Source organism: Pomacea canaliculata, linkage group LG13 (genome assembly GCF_003073045.1).
Source record: "Pomacea canaliculata isolate SZHN2017 linkage group LG13, ASM307304v1, whole genome shotgun sequence".
NCBI classification, from domain to species: Eukaryota; Metazoa; Mollusca; class Gastropoda; order Architaenioglossa; family Ampullariidae; genus Pomacea; species Pomacea canaliculata.
The window spans coordinates 19,176,557-19,202,354 of record NC_037602.1 but is presented as its reverse complement, the minus strand read 5'-3'; the positions used below and the strand labels follow the sequence as shown (position 1 = coordinate 19,202,354).

Genomic DNA, 25,798 nt, shown 5'->3' with positions numbered 1-25,798 from the left:
TGACCTTCTGACGCAATAAGAATAACATTTCATGGATTACCAAGAACCGAAGATCACGTTTTCAAGATCTTTCACATTGTTTACCGGAGGTTTACATCAGCATTGCTATAACCACGAAGTTACATACATTTCTACAACTCCGTGGCTATCACTAAGCTTGTTGCCTTTATTTCGCACGGGAGGCTAATCCCGAGTCTGGACAGGCTGAGTTATTTCCCTTTGTCTTCTGTTCAGAATAATTTCCATTCAACATTTTTGTGTACAAGCTTTTGCTCAAAGAACAATTGTGCCGTTTTAAGTCAGCAGATCAGTAGGTCTCTCCCCCACACAGAGACGGAGGCGATTGTGGGTTGTAGCCTCGTAATCTGAAATTAAAGGCTGTAAATAAAGGTTGTCTTATAAACAGGATTTCTTCCCCACACTGCTGGAGCTGTTTAAATATTTGAGGCACCTTGAGAGTTGAGGGTCAGGCAGTGCAGAGTCCACTCACTCCACACGTTTGTTTATGTAAAGATATGTGTTTAAAGTTTGCAGTGGAGTGTTTATACTGATTACAGAGGTAGTAAATTTACGGAGGCCAAGATTGGAAGATTTCATGATATGCAAATTTGTTTTTTGTCTCTGTGCTTCAAGATTTAAACGGTGCTGCCGACTAAAACAATTTAGGCCCTTGATAGTTCTGCTACCCAGGGTGAGAAAATGCAAGTTGAATTGGAATAGACTCACTCATTATATGCAAGAAACAAGAACACTATTAATAATAATGATAATTGTATAGTGTATTTCCCCACACAAGAAGCAGGTTTATATTCCTTTCATAAAGAAATTAAGAGACATAAAAATATTGACACAATACGTACGTGGCTTACAGACAGACCACGATATATTAGCAGACTGAGACTTAAAACTAGAAATAAAAAAAAAGGGAGACAACATCCAAGAGTGGGCTTGCCTTGTATTAGGCGCATTCAGATAAGAGCAATTGGTGTTTTACGCCGAGCAAACAACTAAAGATATAACACGGCAAGGCAGCCAGCCCTGTAAACAGATGCCACATACAGAGAAAGAACAGAGTGCCCGAGGCGAGATCTGAACCCAGGACAGCCAATCCTCACTGTATTGGTGACAGGTGCTAACCGTTGCTAACAGCTTAGATAGAACCGAGAGCTGGGAGTGAAATCGTCAGGTGCCCCTACACTCAGTCAGGGGTAAGGGAAGATGATGACGACGAGGATAATGAAGATAATGATATTTATGCAGATAAGGAATTAAATGAATGAAATCTGACCTACGGTATGTCAGTAAATACACGCACATTCTATCCCTCGTGAGCGCACGCGCACACACATTCTTACTCATTTTTTTTTCTCTCTCTCCATCGTTTTCAACATTTTTTCTGTGATAGCTACGTGCAAAAGCTTTCTAAAACTATTTACCCCCTCCCTTTGTTTCTAATTGATGCATACCGCTCATGAATCGCAAAATTACTCCGCCAAACTAAAATCAATTGTCCTTTTTGTTCGAACTTCCATTTGCTTGTGATTTACCAGGCAATGGCTGAAGTTTGCTGAGGAAAAAATCAATGGCGATGACTAAGGCAACATTTTCTCGAATAGCAGCACTAGGATGAAACAAAAAACCGATCTGGGGAAAAACCGGTTAGCTCCACCTCCAGTCCTGTGGTCTTACGCCAGAACTTTTTCTAGAGGGCCAGTAGCGATGCTGCGGAAATGCTCAACTGTAATTATGTTGTATCACTAATGATATTAATATTAGAGTATACAAATATTATAACGGAAAGAACTAAATACTGCTTTATTCGATGTAATGTCTGATACATAAGAGAAAAGTATAATTATGAACATAACTCGACATACGAGGAAGTAACAGCTAGGGTCTGTTGTTAATAGGCTGTGACATCATTGGACTCAAATTTAATGCTGATTCATCTGAGAAGTGAGTAGACAATCCACTTATATACGAAAGCTCACCCAAAGCACACCCAACACATACACACCGCGAAAGACTTCAGACTTCAAAAAGAAGAGAGAGAATACTGGTCATTAATCAGCAACCCGATATTTGTCAACAACATTTTGGCCATGTTTTTTTGGCTACATATAAAAAATACTTTTCCGCTCCATCTATTGCAACGATAAATGACCGATCTTTCTGTACACATATTATTCTTCGCACCGCCAATCGTCTGCGCCACACTGTCATTAATTCTTCTTGTTGACAAAACTGTTTTGTTTTTTTTTTCTTAGTTTTTCAGTGGCGTAAACAGATAAACAGCTGTCGGTGCAGCCTCCAAAAAAGTCAACCAGCTGTGGTGTAGCTGTGGTAATATCATCACCCATCCAAAGAAAAAAAGGCTTTGCCACTGTCTTGGTCCCTCAGACCCACAGGTGTTGGTGTCGTCCACTCAGTCTATCAGCTTCCCGTCGGCCTTCAGACAGGCGCGGAGGTTGTTGAAGAAGTCGACCATCGAGCCCGGGATGGCAGAATCCACCAGCGAGCGAGGCAGCATTCCCCGGATGTCAGGTTGAATGAAAGTCATCAACTTCGTCTGCTGGGGTCGTCTGCACAACACAGAAACCAGAAGTGAAAGAAGCCAGACGACAGGAGGCTCCGGCGGTGTACTTGAAGCATGCAGCAAAAGAAAGAAAAACGAAAGAAACAGCTCACATGCTGGGTGAGTGCTGATAGCATCTCCACGACACCACCCCTACCCCAACTTCCCGTGACTGATGTTTTCTCTGACTCCCTCCCTCTATTTTCTTCTCTTAAAAGAAGCGTGAAATGACCACATCACGAGCTGTAGCAACAACCGCAGCAACCCTCCGAGGGCTTTCCGCCCTCCATTCACTTGCTGGCAGCAGGAAGCTCGTGTCGGCCCACAGAAAGTTCTGGAATGTTCGGCGTTTAACCTCTTGCTATGCGGCGAGCGCTCAACGATGCGGCCAGGAACCGAAAAGGAACTACTTATAGCAGTTCTGAGCGATTTCATTTTCTTCCTTCCATTTTTCTTTGTTCGTTTTTTTCCTGCTCTCTTTATTTCTTCCATTATTGTTACCTTTTTTTTCTTTCCGACGTTAATAACAATAAAATAATTTCCCAATAATACATCCTTATTGTAGAATGACGCGGATTCATTTTCATTTGCTTTCATTCTGTTCCATCGACATTCCAAGCAACCTTCGTGGTTGTATTTTCCTCCATTAAGACAGACCGCGTGACACGCACATTTACAAGAAGTGTTTGCCATTCTGAAAATATTTTTCAATTGATATAACCACAGAAAAAGAACAAAACTAAAATTAAAAAAAGAATAGAAGAGAGAGAGAAAGAAGAAATGCAGTTTGAAAGCCTTCCCAGATAATTATTGACATCCGTTCCCTTGACAATCATTGATCACACGCTACACGCGAGGTAAAAATGAAAACCGTTACTGGGCTCCATGGACACCATTTCACATTGTCGCTGTGAAATTAGGTTTGAAAGCAAAACCAGATTGAAGGAAAAGAAAAGAACCGCATGAAATTTAGTTTGTCCATGCCAGCCTTAATATTTTAAATCAGAACACTGGCTGCAGAAAAACCAGCGATTGTTGAGAGAGTTTGTAAAATTTAATCCCGCCATTTGCTGAGAATGGCTGGCTACAAACCGGAGTCAAAATTAACTCAGTTAACTTACTCGGAGTTCTCTATACACATCAGGCCGCAGTGGTAGTTCCATCCTCGTACATATTTGTCTTTGGGAGGACACTCCGGACAGATGATACTAATGCCTGCACACATAGCAACCATGCATACACACACGCGCACACACAGACACAATGCACACACACACTCACTATGTAACCTCTTTTAACAACAACAACAACAACAACAACAACAACAACAACAACAACATTATTGACAAATTTCCAACCTATTTGTGTAATGCAAAGCTACAGGTTTCTGTATTTATACAGAAGTTCTAAAAACCAGATCCAAGAACGCTAACCGTTGGTGGAGATGATTTTCTCCCCTTTAATCTTCAATACGGCGTCCACGAAGTCTCGTGGAGATATCAGCCCCATGGCAGCACTGTTGGTCGCTGTGTGGTTGATTCTCAAGTTCTGTCAACAAACAACACACACACACACACACACACACGAACACCACGTTTTTAATAAACAAAACATCTGTTGATTTCTCTGAGCCGCTCGTCCAGATGTCTAAGTCGTGAAAAAACAATATATCGACAATAATGTAAATTTAAAAAAAGGAAACTGCTGGCATCTTTAAAAAGTGTACACAGTTAGGGAGATAATGCTGATGATAAACACAACTGCTAATGCGTATCCAAATGAGTTTTGTTATTGGATGACATCCCCATAAGAGCAAAACATTTCAGTGTCCTGTGTGATGCCATACCTCGTCTATTCTCCGGATCACCTCGATTTTCTTCATGGCTTTGTCCCACCTCAGACGAGGGGATGGCTCAGGAAGTGGGTCCACATATTCGAACAGTGTTTCTTTAGGGCAGTTGTACTCACTCTGACCTCGATATCTGGAAAAATGTGAGGAAGCAACATCAGTTTTTATACCAAAGGGAGAAGTAGGAGACGCTATAACAGCAACACCCTATGTTCCCCAACAGTTCATGACACAATCTCAAACTGCTTTTTTTTCTGAGGCATTTATGTAAGACCACAATTCTCACAGAAGAAGGGCTCTACCTCTAGATAGACTAAGAAAGAAAAAGCGAAACATGACTTACAGGTAGCCGTTAAAGCCAGGGCAGGTTGAATGCTTGTACTCAATGATAATGTCTTTCTGCAAACAAAAACAAAAAAAGCTTATCACTCGTTAGTGCCAGAGTAAATCACACATTAGGTGCTTAAAGGTCGAGAGTGTACCTGTAACATGAAGATCACTTCAGACCTAAACACTTACAGTCACACGGGCAAACAGAACTGACCCCAGAACACGGGTGCTTCGACAACATCGGGTACAGAGTGCGTGACAGGATTCCAAAGTATAGTCATACAAGTACCTCGGGTACAAAATACTCCACTGAAGTTGTGTTAATTATTAATTAGCAAATCAACCGATCGCTCAATAGAAAGACGTTTCAAATAAATTTCAACTTCCTGATCAACAATCATTTTTGCTGTTGTTGAACATCAGGATTCGAAACCATCGTCGGAATAAACAAATCGAGATCATATAATTATTATAATGCAACAAAGCACGTCGCTTCCAGCACTGCATTGCTACTTCCATTTTTACCTATTTCTTCCATTCTTCTGTTCATTCTTTCTACCTGCCACTGGAGACGTAAAGACTAGTATACGATTTGTTCTCATCATGAAAGAAAACAATAATTTATGACAACAGCTTGTAATATGTTGAAATGGATTTAGTAAAACATATATATAATGATAATAATGTAAAATCTCCAAAAAGTTATCGACAATAAAATCCGAGAATTCAGCAAAAACGGAAAGATTTATGAGCAGATTGCATCTGCAGAGAGCCAGCAGTGACAGAGGATTTGTTGCCTTGATTAACGTGTTAGTCATTATTATAATAATTATTATGTGGGGTCAGGTGCTAGCAAAGTCGTTTGAACACTCGGCAGTCTCTTGTTTTCACGCGCACGCGCGCACACATACACATACACACACGAACATGCACAATCTTGTGATCTCTCTCATACCCACATACACACACTCACACACACTGCAGATCATTTCATCCCACCGCAGTCATCACCTTTACAAACGCTCTGCCCATCATGTTCAGTGATGAAGGGGAGAGCACCTGGAACTGCAAGAGCAATAATGAGTGTCCTCCCTTGCATGACCGCGGATGGCTTTATAGGCAAAGAGGCAAATCCACGTGAAGCCCTGTGTAGCTCTGTGGTGTGAGCCGTGTGGCCGTGGCGACACCTGCTGGGTTTACGAGTGCGTGCTCGCAGCACGAGCGGCCGTTACTCGCGTTATCTCCCATGTGCATCATGTAGCGGGGGCAGGGGGCGAGGGGCAGCTGCTGCGTCACTGGCTTTATCTTGAATCAGCTCCCAGCGTGCACGGGGCGCTGCTGATGCCGCCGTCGTCTCCACGCCCACATTCCAAGGAGCCTGGAATCTTGAACGCTGGCCAAAACGGTTTTCTCTTAATGCGCAGACGGGAAGTGGAGATACACGAGTGGGGTGGGTGAGTGAGCGGAGGAGGTAAAAAAATGGCGAAACACATTAAGGTAACGAGGGAAAACGCTTTCACGGGGAAAGGGGTGCGGAGGGGACCTACAGCTCATGATTTCTGGGTAGGTGGTCCAGCAAACATGATGGTTTCAATTTGCATGTGGAGACTGAAGTTCCTGTGTAAACTTCTATCCCTTCCCCTCCCCTGCCGACTTCCACGTACGTCTCAAAAAAAAAGAGAGGGAGAAAGAAAAAGTGCATCAAGTGCTTCCTATTTCTAAAAAAAAAAAAAACAACAACCGGGGTTTAAAACTCATTATAAGAAACCAGTTCCCGCACTCCGATCCTGTTACTCGTGAAATATAGCCATCGTGACGTCATCGTAGTGAGTGGCTTCGCCTACTCAAACTAACCTTCGACCTCGGCTCTCCTCAGTGTCAGCGGCCATGGCGACCAAAGCGAACCTTGGGTTTGAACGTGTCGACAAGAGTGTGATGCATTGGTCACATTAACGGACATTTGGGGGCGTAAGCGAGAGCGTACTGAGTGACCTTTGTCTCTGCGTGGTGTTAGTCTAGTGGGAAACATTACTGCAATGCTTGGGTAAAGCTCGGTGCAAGACACACTTTCCCACACTTACAAACACGCGTACGTCCACGTACACACATAAGTATATATACAACAATACACACATACATATACACATATATTCGAATATATAAATATTTGCGCGCGCACACAATAACACTGTCACTTGTTACAGATTTAACTTCCCATAGTAATTAAGCCTTCGTTGATCACGTGTCCAACAAAGCTAACCAAGAGACCAGTTGTCATGGTGGGATTTCCCGAAGAAGCTGTAACGCCTACTCGGTGTTTTCATCAAGGCTTGATACCGTTACACGATCACAACATCCTGTTTCATTGACCCCTGGCATCAGTCACAGACCGTGATTCACGTAAATACACAGTAATATATACATACAGCCTGACATATATATATATAGTCCTGGCAGATATTCATACAGTAATATACATACATTTTGTCTATATTACGTTACTAACCGAAATCCAGACAAATTATAACTTGTAAACATACTGTAAATACTGGGAAAACAATAAACGATGACAACTAATGATTATTGCAAGAGGCCCAGACAGGTCGTCTGTCTCGGGGACTGTGCTGACTTTCGGCGACCCTATATATATATGTGTGTGTGGAAACGACGGTGTAGAGGCGAAAAAAAGAAAGGCAGCCATAGAGTGCGACATGCCAGGTTTGTCCTGTTGCCATGGTTCCTAACTAGACGTGCACAGGTCGAGTCCAATACAGCTTTAATTAAACCCATTGTATTCGTTGAGAAGGCGTTCGCGCACATGCACACACACAGGACAGCATGTCACGGTAACCTGTCGTCCAGACGCCATCGTCATCATCCTCAAACGGCGCGCTCTCCAAATTTACTCTGTCCGCAGATCGAGTGAACACTGCTCTGCTCCCGAGCTGCGACAGGCCGGGAGGTCGGCGGCCGCCTCTGTGGCGATCTCGTTTGTTCCCCTGTTGGATATTTGCCATGACAACTCGCAGGCACGCTGGAAGAGGTTTTTTCGGATAAACAAAAACAAAAGGTCCCTAAAACAGCCATGTTGTCAGTGGCGACAATGACTCAGCAAAACATCTGATTATGGCGCCCCCTGCGCCCGGTCTGTTGTTCATTGTGAAGCCGGTGGCTCGAGGTGACCTGCACTCTCACGCTGTTAATGGCCGAGCCCATGTTTATGACAGAAACATTTATCACAAGACTCTTTGTGAGGTTAGCTCCTGTCGACATTAATCAGTGCACGCTCCAGTAGTCACGTGACTTAGTCAAGCTACACACAGCACACAGCACGATGAGTAGCGTTCATTCTTTGTGTCCTAGGATGGTGTCCGAAAGTTGAGAGAGAGAATGTCAAATGTCAAAATGAGTGAGGAGAAAAGAAGCTGGGAATGTGGTTATTATTTCAAACAACTGTGCTCACTAAAACGAGGAACAAACGAGCAGACACACAAACAAACGCACTCACGTGACAGAGAAGTAAGCATGGGTTTATCCTCCTTTTATTATTTAAAATGTAATTCTTTTCAGGGTTATCGCTTGCGTCACTCTCGACACCTGGGGACAAGTTACTCTCACGACTACCCCCTCTACTCCGGACCTCCTGTCGTCCATTGTTGACACCCGCACACACCTGTTGGTTTGCTGTTGTGTGATGTACATCAGATAACTGTGTGAGTGGAACAAGAACTAATAAAAGATTATGAATATATGGATGGATGTACTTTTATGAGCATATGTTGGTTTATTTTACATTTTAAAAATATTTATTTCATGTGCTGTGTGAATAAATATTAATAAATAAATGTCACATTTAAAACGCAAAACATCATACTTTACTCATCCTTATCATGGAAAAAAATTACTTTTGTGAGGAGCTTCTCAACAGGGCTTCACATTGAAGCTTGGGGTGAGCTCCGGTCAGGCCGGAAAGGGTTAAGTCTGAGGGTTGTGTCCTGTAGAACTCGCCCCAACCCCTCCCCGCTAAATAACACAGGCATATAAGCCTTTTGAGCCCAACAGCTGTCGTGAAGATCAGACTCAGCTCACCCTGAGCTCACCCTCAGCTCACCCTCTTCTGTCCTCTCTCTAGTCTCTCGACAGCCTCTCATGCTGAGGCTGAACTGGTTTCATACGTTAGGACAGTTTAATTAGATTTCAAGACATAGCAGCAATTATGTATTGATTGTTGACCCAACAGAAAATAATCTAGATATTTAGACAACAAAAATATACAGTTTAAAGAAAATAAATAGGCCATGAGAATACCTCTGATCACTGACAAGAGGTGTGAGCACATCTCACGAACATCAAATCTTGTAGGGACGATCCAGTCCGAAAAAAAGTGAAGGAAATTAGAATTAGAAGAAGCATTCAAACGAAGAAAAATGAGACATCCACGAGTGGACTTTGACATCTCAGAGAAGGATGAAGAACAACAACCAATCGAGATTAAAAAAAAAAAAAAAAAACTGATGACGATGATGGTGGCTGACTGACTGACCCACCGTAAATATTCTACCCGAATCATGTTGTACACTGTCAATCGTAAATGAGGCAGGGAGTGGGGTGGTGGTGGGGGTGTGGTGGTGGAGGTGGTGGGTGTCGTGGTGGTAAGATGCCAAGCGGATGCGAGGTACACAGCAGGTGGAAACATGTTCTAGATGCACAGTTCAGGGGCTGGCTGGCTGGATGGCTGGCGGGCCTGTGTTTAGATAACAGACACGTTGCGCGCCGAGTTATCGCGCAACAATTTGTTATGGCTTGCACATGCAGCATCGCTTTCCGGGAGGGATTATTTTCTGCCGCGCAAGCTGCAGTGGCACAGCGGCCGGTCAAGTCGCACTGACACAACGTGCGAACCAACGGTTAGAACATGGCCGGCGAGGTTTGAAGTTTGAAAGATCACAGTTATCTTGTTGCTGGTTTGTTTTGTGTGACAGTTTGATGCAGATGGAACTAATGACTTTTTCCATCAGCCTCTTTTAGTTATGTGCTGGATAAGCTAGAACTTCGAGAACAGAGTGAGCGAGATTGGGGGAGAGGAAGGGTGGGGAGGGGAGGAAGTCATTCACTTAAGTACCGTCTACTGAGCTAAGTGCTTACAATAATTACCTCCATTAGGGAGAGACCATTTTGTTACTGTAATAACTGATAACGGTGGGATGTAGAGTTTGGATTTACGATCTAGTTACTCAGATATTAGCACCAAGCAAGGCAATTTTTTTGGTCAGAAGTTTTACTTATTTAATCAGAGGGATCAACTGTTGGACATCTCCTGGTATTAATCCCTTCTTTGCTCAGAGGAACAATTTTTTGATAGCGGTTACTTCTGCGGATATCTGGATGTGATTAGGGCTAACTCCAAACTAATATTTTCACAGAAATAGCCGAGAATGCTAGGGATGTCAACAAGCATGCAGACAACTGCAACGGCCGGTGCGCGCGCATCCTCGGACAGGACGGTTGGCCGCCTGCATCCCTGAGGTTCATCGTTTGCATTCAACTGTGATGCATTCCTTGCTCCCAGGACACTCAACTGAATACTATTTTTATCGCCCATGAAGCCCATTATAGAAGGACAAAGGTTTATTTCTCACGGTGATGACAAAGCAAACGAGGGAGGAGGATATGGTGCATGTGGTGATGGGGGAGAGAATTTCCTCCCTCACAAAATAATCACTCAGTCGTCTGATCTCGGTTATCGTCCCAAAGGCTATTTTTAACAGCACAAGAACTGGGTTTCTACATGCACATCCCTTGGGGTCGGGTGCATTGTCGAGCAGTCAGCGAGAATGCATCCGGCCCCTGAGCGTCAAATAACGGTGAGAAGATGGTATCACCGAGGAGAGAGAGAGGGAAAGAATATCCTGACATGTCTGCAGTGCAATCTCCTCTAGTCAATCTTAAGTCTACTTCATTTTCCAGTTATCGGAGATTAAGCGGCATTCCTTCAAACAAAAGGACCGTTTGTCCGCCAGGGTTCTCACAATACTTGAGTCATCTGATGGAGAACAAGAGGCTGTTGTAAAATCAGAAGATATCGTGACTGAAGCCAGTATCAGATCTTCCCCCTTTCTCCCTCCTTCGTTCAAGTTCAAAGCAAAACGTCTGTTGCGATCAGATTTAATGGTAAACTTGAATTTAACATGAAATCCATCTTAAAAGTGACTAAGCAGTTAGCAGAAAATAAACAACAGAGCATTTGTTATGAAATCACTTAAACCTTTTACATTTTCAAGAAAACGTGGATTTATCTAAATTCTAAAGACTAATGTTTCTGAAGTCCCCAAAATAAAAACTAAAACATGAAAAAAATTGTTCTGCACTCGGGTAGGTCTTTAAGTCCCAAATCCACTTGTTGCATGAAGCAGGAGGCACAGTCTCTACTAACACCTGCCTCCTCCCCTTCCCACCCAGTTCTTCCTCCACTGAGAGAGAATGCAGGTGTACCTACCTGGCCATGTCTACCTTTCACCCTTGCTCTTTCGTCTTGAATTTCCACACACACACGCGCGTGGGGTAGGTGTTGTAGAAAATGTATTTCTACCCATTGTCTTTTTGTTGAGGTGTTTAGTGTGTTGGTTGCTTGGTTAGGACAAATGGTCGATCCTGTAGTTAAAACAGGGACAAAACATCATGTGCGGGCCAAGCTGGCACATCTCCCCTGGCTAGCGCGACAACCATCTCGCTGCCGGTGTCCAGTGTCGGTGTCAACTTCGTCCGAGCACCTGACATGGACGGCCGCGCGTGACGTACGGCCAGGGGAGATAATTGTTCCACGCCTTCTGGTAGTGATTTCGGGCCACCCTCCTCGGCGGGGTAAAACCCCACAGGAAACGAACACAGTAGGGAGGAGTGAAAAGAACTTTACTTTTCTGGGTGGCGAGGTGGATATCGGCCGACAGAAAGTCCGTCGGGAGAAAGGACGTAAAAGACCCACGGGACTCTGAATTATACTGAGTTGTGAACTTTAACTGACGAAACTGTGGACACTGGAATGATTAGGACAGTGTGAACTTTAAATGACGAGCATATAACAAGTGGAGTCATCACGCCAGTGCGAACTTTAACTTGTGAATATTGGATGTATCAGCGACCAGCACCATAGCGAAAAAGCCAGAAAGCTAAGTGTGAGATTACCTATGGAATGTTTGTGAACTATCTTCTTGTAAATATATATGCACTCTGTTAATTATATTCTTATCATTAAGTTGGAAACCTTGTTATTGAATCTGTTGTAATAGGTGTGTGGGAGAATGTTAGATGACTGAATGCAATAGTCAGACATTGCGCACAGGGCCCACGTAACCGTACGTTACAACTGGCGAGCCTGACGTAGAGTATTAATTTATTAAGTTAAATTAATCTGATGCGAACTGTGGAATACTTCTGATAATTGTTATAGCATTGGTATTTGTGCTATTTTTTTTTTAAGTTGTGATACCATATATCTAGACTTTGCTTTGTGTTTAAATTGGAACCATGGGTGGCAATGACATAGAGTTTCTAGAAAAGGCGCTCGAGGTTATGCAACAGCTAGAGCGAGAGGGGGAAAGGAGGGGATATAGTGGTGACACCCTCGGTAACTTTATTCTGGAGGGACTTGACGTGTTTGACAGACAAAGACACGAGTCAGAAAGGAAAAAAGTAGAAGCAACGTTAGAAGGGAAAAGGCTAGTGGAAGAAAGAGAAAGACTAGCGTTAGAAAAAACTAAATTAAAGTTAAGGGGAATCATCAAAAAGAGCGAATTAGAAGACCGGATAGAAACTGAAAAGGAAAACCTTGGCAGAGACATTGTGAATGTGACATGGAGGCATTTCGGACGTCACGCATTCGTTGAATCTGAAGTGCAGAAACTAGAGCACGCATCCCAGGAACGCATTAGAAAGTTGGAGCTAGGATATGGGTTAGAGATTGGAGAGAAACAACAACAAGTCGAAAAGATGCAAGTAGAGATAGAGAAAAGGATAGAGGCGAACAATCGCCTACTGCAAGAGATTGAATCGCAATATTACGGGGGACCACCCTTCCCACCAAGTTTTACACCCCAGGAACCAAAAGCCGCAGCAATCAAGGTTCAAATGACGGACAATGATTCACACGATGCTGAGAATTTCAGAACGACTAGCCAGCACACCACATATGCCATAGAGATAGGGGATGGTGAAAGCGAAAAGGTTGATGTTGAGACCGGTTCTGTAGATGATGACGGAGAAGAAACGAAAGAGCTGGATATCAAAACAGACAGCGAAACCCACCAGCTCCTTGAGAAGAAACCTGTGGTAGAAAGCACCGCAGAGTCCGAGACTCAACAGAAGAATGAAGAGGTGGAAGTCGAGAAGACACAGTTAACAGTGGAAGAGAAACCACCAGAAAAGATCTGGATAAAAAAGATTCAAGGACATACTGATGATTTTGAACCGGCTCTTCCGCAACCCAGAAATTCAATAGATAATAAGGATGATGAGGACGAAGAGAATGACGTCACGACAAGCTCGGCAGATCCTAATGAAAAAGAAACCAACGAGCTGAACGGCACAACAGAGAGCCAAACCTACCAACACCCTAGAGAGAACCCTGTGGTAGACAGAATGACAGAGAAGGACGCTCAGACGAAGCAAGAAGCAGAAGGAAACGCTAGGTCGAAGGAAGAGAACAATGAGCTAACTGCGGAGAAGAATCAAACTGAAAAAGTTCGATTAAAAATGATTCAAGAAGAGGGTGACTTGAGCCTGGCTAATAACTTGAACCTGACTAAGTGTGTGGAGAGCGGATCAGAATCCAGAATAGAGAAAATGATCCCAAAAATTGAGAACGGAATTAAGCAGTTAGGAAAGGCAATCAAGTCCAAAATGAAGTTGTACGAAGAGAGCAAGTACTACTCTGCTTGTAGGGATCGTGCTAAACGGCACCAGTCGAAACTTCTAGCAACGAGAAGAAAGCCAAAGAGAAAACGGCATCGTAGACATCGGGCCACGCCGACCACAGTAGACGGGCGGCACACAGTAGACAAAGAGAAAGGAAAGAGAACACGAAAACTGTATTCTGGCCCCTGGGTCACAGTAGACGGGCCTGACATAGAGGTTGCCCGTGGTAACAAGAACAAACAGACAAAGACAAGACGGAGAAAACTGCACTATAGACAGCTGGTTACCTCCACCATAGTATATGGGTTACAGACAACTAGCATGTAACGAGGTAGATTATCAGGTTTTGACCACTTTTGTTGTTGACTGTATTATGACTATGATGATGATTGCGATGATGACTTTGATGGATGATTATAGCTATAGTAAGTACAGGAGTGTACTAACGACGATTTTTTTCTCCTCTTCTATGATAATAATGAAGATGATGATTGCTGTATGGTCAACGATGACGATGAGGAGGAGGATTGCACTAACAATGAATTTGTATTATGATGATGTTTTATAACCAGTCTCCGTGCGTATCAGCTGTTCACAATCTGCAATACTGCAGTTGGCCTTTTATGTAACACGCTATCAACACTGCTAGCACTGAAAGTTTTTTTTTTTGTGTGAGTGTATTGTACTCAATGGAGGGATTGATGTATTTCTGAACCCAGGGCCAGCTATGTTCATGTAAAGGTTATAGTGGCATGGGAAGGCTAGTCCTAAGAGGATAGTCTGTGGGGTAGCACAGTAAGGTGTACCTGTATTATGTGATGGGTTCACCGCCGTTTTTCTCCACCAAGCGGAACATGCGGTACCCAAGGGCGGCAGAGTAAGCGTCTGCGCGCCAGCAGAACCCGAGGGGTTGCTGTACAGCGTCGGGGACATAGGTCACGACGAGTTTTTTTTGACAGGGGATGACCACCAACCAAATGGGGTACCCCTAGTGTAACCGGCTGAAGTGTTAAAAGCCGCAGTGGCTAGGCAGTTGTGTGAGAAAAGTGCATGTGCTACTGCACGAACCAGATTGCTGAACACGCTGTGTAAAACGCACACTTTTATCGAGAGGAGATGGTTCTATGTAGAGTAGTCTTTGCAACACGCAAGTTTTTTTGAGGTGTTTTGAGGTGCATTGGTTTATGTGGTAATAGTAACTTTTTTTCTTTTTATGAATGTTCATGGCTGTAATTGATTACTGGTTGCTTTATTCATTTAACAGATGCTTATGTGGTAATGATTTTACCAACTGTTTGGATTTAATTGAACTATGCTAATTCATTTCACGTCATGTTATTATGTATGGATTTGTATTTTGAAAAATTGTGCCTTAGCAGGCACAATTTTTCCCCCGGAGAGAGGAGTGATGTAGAAAATGTATTTCTACCCATTGTCTTTTTGTTGAGGTGTTTAGTGTGTTGGTTGCTTGGTTAGGACAAATGGTCGATCCTGTAGTTAAAACAGGGACAAAACATCATGTGCGGGCCAAGCTGGCACATCTCCCCTGGCTAGCGCGACAACCATCTCGCTGCCGGTGTCCAGTGTCGGTGTCAACTTCGTCCGAGCACCTGACGTGGACGGCCGCGCGTGACGTACGGCCAGGGGAGATAATTGTTCCACGCCTTCTGGTAGTGATTTCGGGCCACCCTCCTCGGCGGGTAAAACCCCACAGGAAACGAACACAGTAGGGAGGAGTGAAAAGAACTTTACTTTTCTGGGTGGCGAGGTGGATATCGGCCGACAGAAAGTCCGTCGGGAGAAAGGACGTAAAAGACCCACGGGACTCTGAATTATACTGAGTTGTGAACTTTAACTGACGAAACTGTGGACACTGGAATGATTAGGACAGTGTGAACTTTAAATGACGAGCATATAACAAGTGGAGTCATCACGCCAGTGCGAACTTTAACTTGTGAATATTGGATGTATCAGCGACCAGCACCATAGCGAAAAAGCCAGAAAGCTAAGTGTGAGATTACCTATGGAATGTTTGTGAACTATCTTCTTGTAAATATATATGCACTCTGTTAATTATATTCTTATCATTAAGTTGGAAACCTTGTTATTGAATCTGTTGTAATAGGTGTGTGGGAGAATGTTAGATGACTGAATGCAATAGTCAGACATTGCGCACAGGGCCCACGTAACCGTACGTTACAGGTGTATGGGTGTCTGACAGACAGCTAGTTCATGGACTGTTGATACAGTGGCTAATCATATTCCAGGAGGTATACAGCAGATTAGTCTTTGCATGAAACCCACTTTCTGTCTCTCCAGGTACCCGGTGTATCAACAGTGAGTCACAGCGGCGCGATCTGTGGGTGGGAGCTTGTAGGGTGGGAGGGTGGATGAGTCTAGACCTCGCAATTCTACAGAAAGCGGGTGGTGGGGGTTGTAACACCTTTATTTTCAAGTGGACAAGTGATTTCACGGTGTGTTTGATTTACGAAACTCTTCAGTAACTCGTTGAACATTCTTTTATGTCACCGCCTATAGCACTGCTCTTAGTTACATGTCTCATATATACTTATCCAGACATAAACAATGTGTGTATATATATGCATAAACACTTTTAAGTATTTACATAGTTTTTGTTTTATTTAAAATTTGAACTTGATATTTGACAGACAGTTATGACAATGACAAATATAATAAACAAAGACAAATTTAACATTCAACAATTCGTCATGGATAAGATCAGCCCTTTGACCAGAAGTCGTCGGAGGTCTGGATGGTATGATGGGGGGGAGGGGATACTTCACAATGACCTTTGCCCAGCAGCGACAAGCGCCAGGTGGCGACCATAAAGGTCTGTCCACTCCTCAATCAGTTTTTTTTTCTAAAGGTGGCCTGAAGCACCAGACAACCTCGCGACATTCTGAGTTACCGGAGGGACTTCTTGCGTGTCTAGCAGGAATCTGCCGGTGGTCTATGCAGTCTATACTCCACGTGTCTCATTTGAACACTGAGTGAAGACTGGCACAGAGGCCACAGGGCCACATCACACCATGAGACACGTGTACATTCGACTAAATAAATAGCACAGTCGTGAGGTGGCGTCTGCGCCCTCCCTCGGTGATGAAGAAAGTAGGGAAATTTGCACTTCATGAACCATAACATTCAAACCTCCAAACACTTTAAATAACGGGAAATGCTTGGCCTCAAAATGGGATCGTGTGAGGAAGTCACACATCCCCCCTACCCCAACATCGGGGTGTCATATGTAGTACAGTAGCCAACCGCCCTACTTATTACAGAAGACAAACCATTATCTACTCCAGTGCACTCCACTTTCCTCAGAAAACATCAACCTGTTCAGAGAAGACATTAGTGAAAGAAGCATCACACATGGAGGGTGTGTTACAAAGAAATGGATGTTAACTTGGAGTGAAATTATGCCTGCAAAGTCGAGTTGTTGTGATGGGCCTGGGCACGACAGGCCATGTTCACCCCCAGTCAGTATGCGTCAATGACCCACCCAAGCGTTGCAGGACAGGACAGAAAATATTATATATTACATCCGGTTAAACGGTTAAAGCCTCGATAGCCTCTGAGAACAAAACAGAAGTCAGCGTCGCTCCATCGGTGTCAAGCCTACCCCACCCCTTCCAACCGTACACACAGTTGGTGACACCGTTAAGAAACGACCCAACTCGAGCTTCCCAGGTTTTTTTAGAACAAATTGCAGGCTAAGTTACCATCCACCAGCAGGGGAAGGATTTTCTCCCACAAAGAAACCTGAATGGCACCTTTCAGCAGGTTGAGTAGCGAGCAAACGGCGTCAGCGTTGGCGACCCCACAGAGGTCATGGCGTGCATTGCGTTATTATTATGACACCGCGAGGTGTGAACCAGCCACGTCACGCAGTAGTCTCGCGCTACCCGTGGACCAAACGGAGGTATAGTCTCGTCAGACACCCCACCCGCCTACTTGCTCGTGGATGTTTCTGCGAGAGTAGAGAAAAGAGCGGGGTTTACCCCACTACCCTAGTTTAACGGGATCCATTAGTTCAACACTCGTCTCTAGTAAGACCCATCCTCACCCCGCCAACACCACCACCACCACCACCACCATTACTCGTTGTATGTCATTATGAGGATCGCTGGGGTCTTGCTGGTGGACTGAATCATCTGACAAAATACAGGGTGTCTGCTGACATAGCTTCTTGTACGCGCGGCAAGCGGTGGTCCAGAACCTTGTCACAGAACCTTGTGGGTGCAAAGGAAGTGGGTTGGTAGGGAGTGCTGATGGTAATGGTATATCTAGAATGTCCCACAAGGCATTACAAGAAAGAGAAAAAAAAATGGTAGAGAGTGTTTTCCACCCATCCACCGCCACACACACACATGTCCTGGAAGCCAAAGGGACTTTTACAGCTTGCCCTGGGATTTAATCAGTCGTTTCTTGTAGTGAAATACGAACACTGGGTGTAAATCAAGAAAACCGTCGCTGGAGAACTAAGCACACGCACTCACAGACACGTATCCACGCACAAACACACCCGAGTTGTGCCTGGGGTGGCCCAGTGGTGCAGCGATGAAGCGTTTCTGACCTGATGGTAAGCATCGGTGGGTGTGTGTGTGGGAGGGTGTTAGGATCTCTCGCTCCACCTCACGGATTTTCTCTGGAGCTGGCAACATTTTGCATTACTGTTTGCAGTCTTCGCTGTGACATAACGGGCTTAGCTACTAACGGAGAAAATAAAATACAGACAAGTATTATATTTGACATGATGAGGACACGATCGTGCGCGCGCACACACTGTTATTTCTCCTCCCACCCCAGTGACCAGCAACATAGGGAAGCAAGGAACTGCGACCCACCATCGTCGGCACGTGGACATATCATACACCCTCTGTCCACCTTCAGATCACGAAGGTGTCTTGTACAAGTTCGTGCTCAGATCATGACAGTGGTTCTCTGACCGTGACCGAGCGTTCACCAGGTCGCTAATCACCAGAGGGCGCTTGTCACCGATGTCTCAGCAAAGATGCGGAGGGCATTAACATTCTGCCACCTGACCCCTCACATTCTTTGCCGAAAGGAGAGCCCGAGAGACCTCCCCTCACCCCACAACTCACCCTTAATGACAGCGGACATCACGCGTAAGTCCCTAAGTGGCAGGAGGGGAGGGACAAAGGTCACATCGCTGAACTTTAACCTTTTTGCTAATGTTACATGAATTATAATTGGCTGCAGGCATTTTACGTTCTTTTTCAACCGGTGTTGACGTTTTATATAATATTCTTTGTTATTTAATGTTATCTATGACAGACATAATTTTTTGAAAAGATTAATAAAGGTTTATTGTTATTTGTATTTTTGGCTTGTATTTGTGTGCATTATAGAGAACAACGGACACTTTCACGATCTATTTTACTCGATTTAGGATTCCAGAAACAGTCATTTGACTTAAAAGCTCATTAGTGTTTATTGCAGTATCTCAGACAACAACAGGTTGAAGAATAACTCCAAGTACATTTTTTTTTTCAAATGCTTGTTAGGCGGAAGTTTACTTTTAAATAAATCATTCATAAAATCTGATCGAAAAAATTGTTCCATTCACAAGCCTTTGAACATCGCAGCTCTCACTGGAGTTTGGAAGAAAGCCACGACCTCCTGTCCCACGAGGTCATAATGTTGTTGATTGACAACTTGTTAATTAGTTTTTGCTGGTGGCTCTGGGATTCGCTTCAACATTCACTCGTGTATCAAAGACATGTTTGGGCAAACCAACATTGCTTTTATTCGACATACGTCTTTTACAAATTATTAGAAATCAGAATATTTAGAAATTCTAGGAATGTTTGTAACAAGTTAATGACTTGAATATTCTGCCACCTTGCTAGTATGTTAGAGTCGGGTGAACCTTTAACTGACGAGGTTGTGAACATGTGCCACACACAGACTACATCCTATAGTGAACAGTTTTGTCTCTTAAACAGCTTGCAAAGGCGCAAAGAACGAGAAGAAGTAATTAAAATGTGGAGCTGTAGCGAGGGGAGGGTTAAGGATGGCGAGGGATGAGGAGGAAAGGAGGGAGGAGTGTGATTGCAGCGTGGCCTGGTCTTTGTGTGGGAAGGAAACGTCTGACCTTTCGCTTGGCGTGAGGAAGGACCCGAGTGTAACTCGCTGAGGGTTGCGTACTCTGCTCCCCACCCTCACTCACACTCACACACTCACTCCCCCGCCCCACTTCCCACAATGTTCCTGTTCATATCCCACGCATGCGCGCGCGTGAGGGAGGCAGGACGCGCACAGCACATGCAGCAGCTTCCCGCGTGCCGCAACAAAAGGTGGCGCTGATGAGCTCGTACTTAGCAACCTCTCAAAACTTTTATGACTCGTCCCCCGACCACACTTCGCCCAAGATCTTTCCGCCTGCCCTACATACAGCCAGACAATACAGAAAAAAAGAAAGAAGCCCGTGCATGAGCCCTGGTGTAGGAAAAGTAGGCGATGTCGCTCTGTGTATCCCACAAGCCTTTGCTTCGCATCCGCGGCCTAGAAAAGCTTACAATATCTTCACCCCTACCCTTGGAGATAGTCCGGGATAGGATATATGCTCTGTATGGGGAGGTGGGTGTGAGGTTGGGGTGGTCAGGTAGGACTCAATGACTTAAAAAAAAAAGTTTTAATTGTACTCGTACAACATCTGGAATATTGCAGTTCACAAAATTGTTAATAAGAATGGCGCTTGCTGATACAGTCGCATTATTTTATGTTCATAGCTTGCTGCTGCTGGTGCTTTTTCATTCACACAAAAATGTAAAATCCTTATTTACACTTCTCATCCGTTTTGTCCGTAACGGATGTACAGAGGATTTAAACAACCGTGAGACCCGCCAGGCGGTAAGACATAAGACATATATCCTCAGTGTTTGTGGTATACCCTGGGTGTCACTGGTCGTCTGCCCCTCGACATGAGGAAGTGTCAGCAGCATCCACAGAGAACTTTTGTGAAGATGTACTCAATGTTACTGGCCACTAGAGGGCAGCACAGGGAGCCCTGAGGATGAATGAACTCGGTGGCTGATGGCTGTCTGAATAATTATGAGCAAACGCTGATGTCAAATCTCAAATCGAATCTCAGCAGAGCTAACGAGTTGTTATCGGGAAGAAAAGAAAGTAGAAAGAAAGAAATGAAAGCATCGGGAGAGAAAGTCACGAGAGAGATCCTTTAATTGCAGATAACAATAATTTGATGTTCCACTGTCTAACTTCTTATCTAGACGATAGCCTGCGTGTACTTTACAACAACTCACAGTGTGTGAATTGTGTGAACTCAGCTGTGTGAAGGTGGATATGAACAGAAAAGTGTATGAACGTGCTTATAAACGACACTGTAGTAAGATGGAGATGAACAGCTGTGAACAGTAAGTAGTACGTTAATATAGAGATGGACAACATGTACAAAGTAGGATGAGAACATGACTGTGAATACTTGTGATGTTTGAACAAGGGCTTAAACGGTGAAAGAAGTGAACACGACTATATATAGGCGAACATGACAGTGAACAAGCTATGGACAGCATCAGCGTGTGAACACCGGTGTAAACCATCACCATGTGACTCAACAGTGATTGTGAACACAACTACGAACAACAATGAATGTGATCACAACTGTGAACAGCAGTGATGTGTGAACGTGGCTATGAACAGCAGCAGTTACTACTCACCGGTGTCTTCTTGACCAACTCCCATCCCTCATTGTCGTTGTAGTAGACTTTCAACATCTCCGCGGTCTCCTCCGCCGTCTTGCGATAATATTCGTCCGTGCCCTCCATGGCCGCTGCAACTGGAACCTACACTGCCCACTGTTCCACTCCGTGCGTCAGCTGCTCAGCCTTGCGACACTGCAGCTGCAGCAGGCGCGACACGGGTACCTTGTTGTGCCTGTCGTCGCTGTGGGTACGCCCGAACTTGCCGGCCGTGGGTTCGTCGACTGACTGACGGGTAACCGGAGCTGTCGGCCCCTCCAGTCTGCGCCTCTCCTTTCGCTCACTCGCCACACACACACTCCTCTCTCTCCTCGCTTCACTCCCTTGCTCCGCGCTGAGTCGAGCAGCCCTCGCCTCCCGTGACCCCTTTTGGGTAATAGGTCGAAGGTCGGTGCGGCCGCCGGTGTCGTTTTTCTTCAAGAAGTCCCTTGACATTTATTTTCTCTGTAACATTCTTCAACTCCTCTCTCCCCACCCCACCCACTACACGATGCCACACACAGACTTTTACCACCAGCAGCTCTTTGCAGGGGGGGAGAGTGGGGTCCGTGACCTCGAGACCATCACAGTGGAGGAGGATGATGCTCGTCTCTAGGGATTGGGGGAGGGGCCATGCTGACAGTGAATGATGTTCACATTCTTGCCTCCTCGGTGACTGTTTTAGAGGGGGCGACTGTCCCCCTTGACCCTCCCCAAGGTTCATACGTCACTGCAGCAGTCTTGTACAACAAATCTCGGATCTACATCACCACCGCCACCACCACCAGCAAAAGCTCGTCTGCGGCAAGAGTTTCGCGACAGGGTGTCGCCATGGAAACGACGAAGTGCGAACTCTGGACTGGAGGCGTTCGGCTGCACTTGAAGAGGAAACAACAATGATTGCGTCACGAGAAAGGTCTGAACAAACCCAGGTGTTCGAACCCCCGTTGTTTGCCTCAACCCCTGTGATAAGGAGACGGGCGAGAGGCGGGGTGTGTGACGTCACTGCTATGTCAGGGAGTGATTCATCATGTCCAGTGGGGCTGAGGTCAATGACAGGACAGCACCGTGTCACGCTGTGTCTTGCCGAGAGTGAGAGCAAGGTCTGAGTGTGAGCACACTTGGCTACAGGGATGACGTCAGATACAAAATGGCGTCCACTCCACAGTCCACTACCGAAGCCACACGTCTTTAAGTTTGACTCACATGAGCACCGATACCAAAAATTTGACGACATCACAGTTGGCAGTTTACGGGACTATCTCGGGTAGAAATAAAATACAGCTTCATGTGCATCCATTAAAGGTCCATTGGGGTACAATTTTTGTGTTTGTAAAGCACAGCACAAGATATTCTATCCCCAATTCCGGGAGAATACCTCCCAATCGTTTGTTAGAAAAACTGCGTGGGAAACCTCGCACAGGTCAAGGTCAACAGCACAGACGTCAGGATTGTACGTGGTCACGTTCACGTTGTCAACGCCTCAGCCAATGGGAGAGCTGTGAAGAGGAATATCTGTCTACAAATGTACAAATGTAACGTCGTGTGACGTTTTTCTGTGCATGATAATGCTTGTAGATGTGTATGTTGAGAACAAAGAATACGAACTTGTATTACTGGACTGCTGGCAGATGATTTTTTTTTTCCAGTTAACTACTAAAACGAGGCAGATGTGTACAAAACTTCCGGTTTAGTCACATTCATTGTTTGGGCTCGCCGAGACTAAGAGTGAAGAGCTTCGCAAGAGGCTAAGAATTAGTCTCAGCAATTAATCCACCTATGCACATCCGCGGACGCCCATGTCTGGGGATGCAGTATCCTGCACAAAGCCATTAGAAACAATTAAATATGTTTCACCTCATTAGACCTTTTAAACATTCCCTTCAGGAGCTTTTCTTGGTGCAATTCAGATGTTAGATTATTTTGAAACTCCTTTCACAGCAGACGACAAAGCCAGAGGTCGAAAGGATGATGGAAAAGTTAAACAAGCGGCTCTCTCTCCCCCTCTCTCTCTCCCTCTCTCTCCCCCTCTCTCTCTCCCCCCCTCTCTCTCTCCCTCTCACACACTCACACACCTTGTTTCGTCTCTCAGTTCAACCGAACTTGGACATCGTCTGACAAAGCGTATGACGTCACGCTGGTATCACTAACCACCGTGATTGAAGGCTGATATCTTTTGTTACTTATCAGCGGATGTGGGGTCATCTCAAAGGTCAAAGCAATGCTGTGCAGTAGTCAGTAACGGTGCGGGAATTATATATAATCATCGCACTACAAAAGTCATGAGAAACCCACGAAACACGAAGCAGACAGTGTATGAGAAGGAAGATGAATGTCTGTAAGTTCCTGGGTACATGACTATTCATCGTGTTTTTATTAAAAAAATTCGGGTGGCGGGATGGTGATGGGGATGAGACATCGTCTTGAGGGCGTCATGGATGCGTCCGTGCCTTTGGCAGTATTCACAAAGCGAGGGACAGTCGCTGCTCTGTGGCAAAGTGTTTCTAAAGTCATAAAGGGATGTTCAGACCCAACAGATGTTTTACCCTGGGGCTGTAGTAATAAAGCAGTGGCAAAGATGTCATGGGGTATATATAATTATATACAAACCCCATGAAGTCGTGTTCGCGGGTCTCGACGATGCTTTTCCTTCAGTTCCCCATTTTGCCCTGGAGAAACGACTTACTCTAGCTTCACAACTACAGATGGTTATATCATATTAGTTCGTGGTTATATAGTGTACTGTTATGATGTTTGGTGTATGATGGGAAGTAATGCGCATAAAAATTGGTTTACTATGTACTGAAAGTAGCTTGATAGCAGCGTATGGCTGAAAGGGATACAATATTGTAGACAAAGTAGGTAAAAACTTTTACAATATGTGGGTGATTATGTGTTCATTAAACATAGTAATGATTGTGAGATTACTGTACAGTCTGGGAATCGACCGTCGATCGAGTAAGACCTAGGTGTATCCGAACGGAGCACTCACCTCGTCTAATAGAGAAAACTTGTATACATGTTTTGAAACATAAGTTAAAGTGGGAAGAGCAATAAATCCATTTATTTCATAATATAGATTTACACTTAACTGTGAATAGTCGAGTATGTGCAACAATAAATTTTTGCACGTGTAATTAATTTAATGGCTAATTAAGTGTTTGTGGGAATAACTGAAGGAAGGACCAAAGCCCTCAGTAGTTTGTAGCGTGAAATTCAGTTTTGCGAATCAAGCTTTATAATAAAAAAAAATTTTAATTGTAGAACTAAGACTAACTTGCAAGTTCTTTCATATCTCACTTTCCTGTGCGTGTTTGTGTGTAATACTCCTGTCATATCAACAAAATGCTGCCAGGAAAAATAACTCCGTTTGCAGTTGAAAGAAACGTCCTGCAGTGGCTTCCCTTGCACAATGCTAAGCGGCGTTAGGTGCTCTCTCTCCTTCCATTTATTTCTTCTTCTCTTTTTCGTCTGTACGTATCAAATGGGAAGGTTATACATCTCAACCCACCGATCTAGCCATCCAGTCAGCTTAGTGATATAGAAAGAGTGGAAGTTTTTATCTCCACAAGTCTTGTTCTCTGTCCTGTCCTACCCGGGTGGAGATGTCCGTCAGTTTCGCTGATGTCAACCGACTAACACGTACTGCGCTGATCGGGTAGCTTTAATACATGTTTAAGTATGAAACACAATTTCTATGCACTATTCAGATATTGTTACCCTGTAAATAAAACGTGTTTTCTATGCGTTTTTCTAATTCACAAGTTTTTATTGTTTTACCATGTCAGATATTAATTTCGTAGGCATTTTTTATTCTCTTGGAGACTTCTCGCACGACGAGTTACATTGTGATGATTGTGGTTGGTGCCGAGCACTGCAGCTGGTGTAGGAGCTTGTGACCTTGCTTCTGTAATATCAACTGGTGACACTAGTGACACTAGTCCTATGGCCGCCATCAGATAACCCAGCTCTGCCAAATGTGGTTTTAATGCTGGCATGTAATTTATACACTTCGGTTGGCCTTGACCAACAAATTCAACAGCAGCATCAGCACAACTACTACAGCAACATTCAGGGAAAAAAAATGCGAAATACGAAATGCAGGACTGATATGATAGTTTCAGCACAGAAACTTTGAGACAGTTTCACTGTACATGCCTTTGTTACGAAATGTGTAGGCGTTTCTGACTTTTGTTAAAAAATAAAAATAAAAAAGCATTACTCAGCTTCGGATTTAGATAGTTGAGAAAATTATCGCCACAGACATTTTTCAGCTTATTTTGTTTGGCTCATTTTTCTTTCTGAATGTAAAACAAGAAGTGCGCATGTAGCAGATACCAAAAACTTTCAATTGGAAAGGATTGTTCATAATGTATGCAACCTTACTATAAT

General features: G+C 44.3%; 2 protein-coding genes across 2 annotated transcripts; one reads left to right on the top strand and one right to left on the bottom strand.

The window, feature by feature from the left end:
* Positions 1–770: 770 nt before the first annotated feature.
* On the bottom strand, positions 771–21,912 carry LOC112554200 (stAR-related lipid transfer protein 5-like). The gene is made up of 6 exons (XM_025221852.1): positions 21,386–21,912; positions 4,768–4,823; positions 4,422–4,557; positions 4,009–4,123; positions 3,697–3,790; positions 771–2,582 (listed from the first exon to the last, which is right to left on the bottom strand). The coding sequence occupies exons 1-6, from the start codon at positions 21,491–21,493 to the stop codon at positions 2,426–2,428; spliced, it is 666 nt and encodes a 221-aa protein (XP_025077637.1). The 5' UTR covers positions 21,494–21,912; the 3' UTR covers positions 771–2,425.
* Positions 11,326–15,835, top strand: LOC112554199 (protein Ycf2-like). Its single transcript, XM_025221851.1, has one exon. It carries the CDS (start codon positions 12,279–12,281, stop codon positions 13,989–13,991), a length of 1,713 nt encoding a protein of 570 aa, XP_025077636.1. The 5' UTR covers positions 11,326–12,278; the 3' UTR covers positions 13,992–15,835.
* Positions 21,913–25,798: the final 3,886 nt, after the last annotated feature.

Bases quoted from the DNA above. Each gene is read 5' to 3' on its own strand.
- LOC112554199 (XM_025221851.1), top strand. From the start codon at position 12,279: ATGGGTGGCAATGACATAGAGTTTCTAGAAAAGGCGCTCGAGGTTATG.
- LOC112554200 (XM_025221852.1), bottom strand. From the start codon at position 21,493: ATGGAGGGCACGGACGAATATTATCGCAAGACGGCGGAGGAGACCGCG. The intron at 4,124-4,421 runs GTATGGCATCAC...GTTTGTTGACAG, and splicing joins TGATCCGGAGAATAGACGAG to AACTTGAGAATCAACCACAC. The intron at 2,583-3,696 runs GTAAGTTAACTG...TGTGTTGTGCAG, and splicing joins ATGTGTATAGAGAACTCCGA to ACGACCCCAGCAGACGAAGT.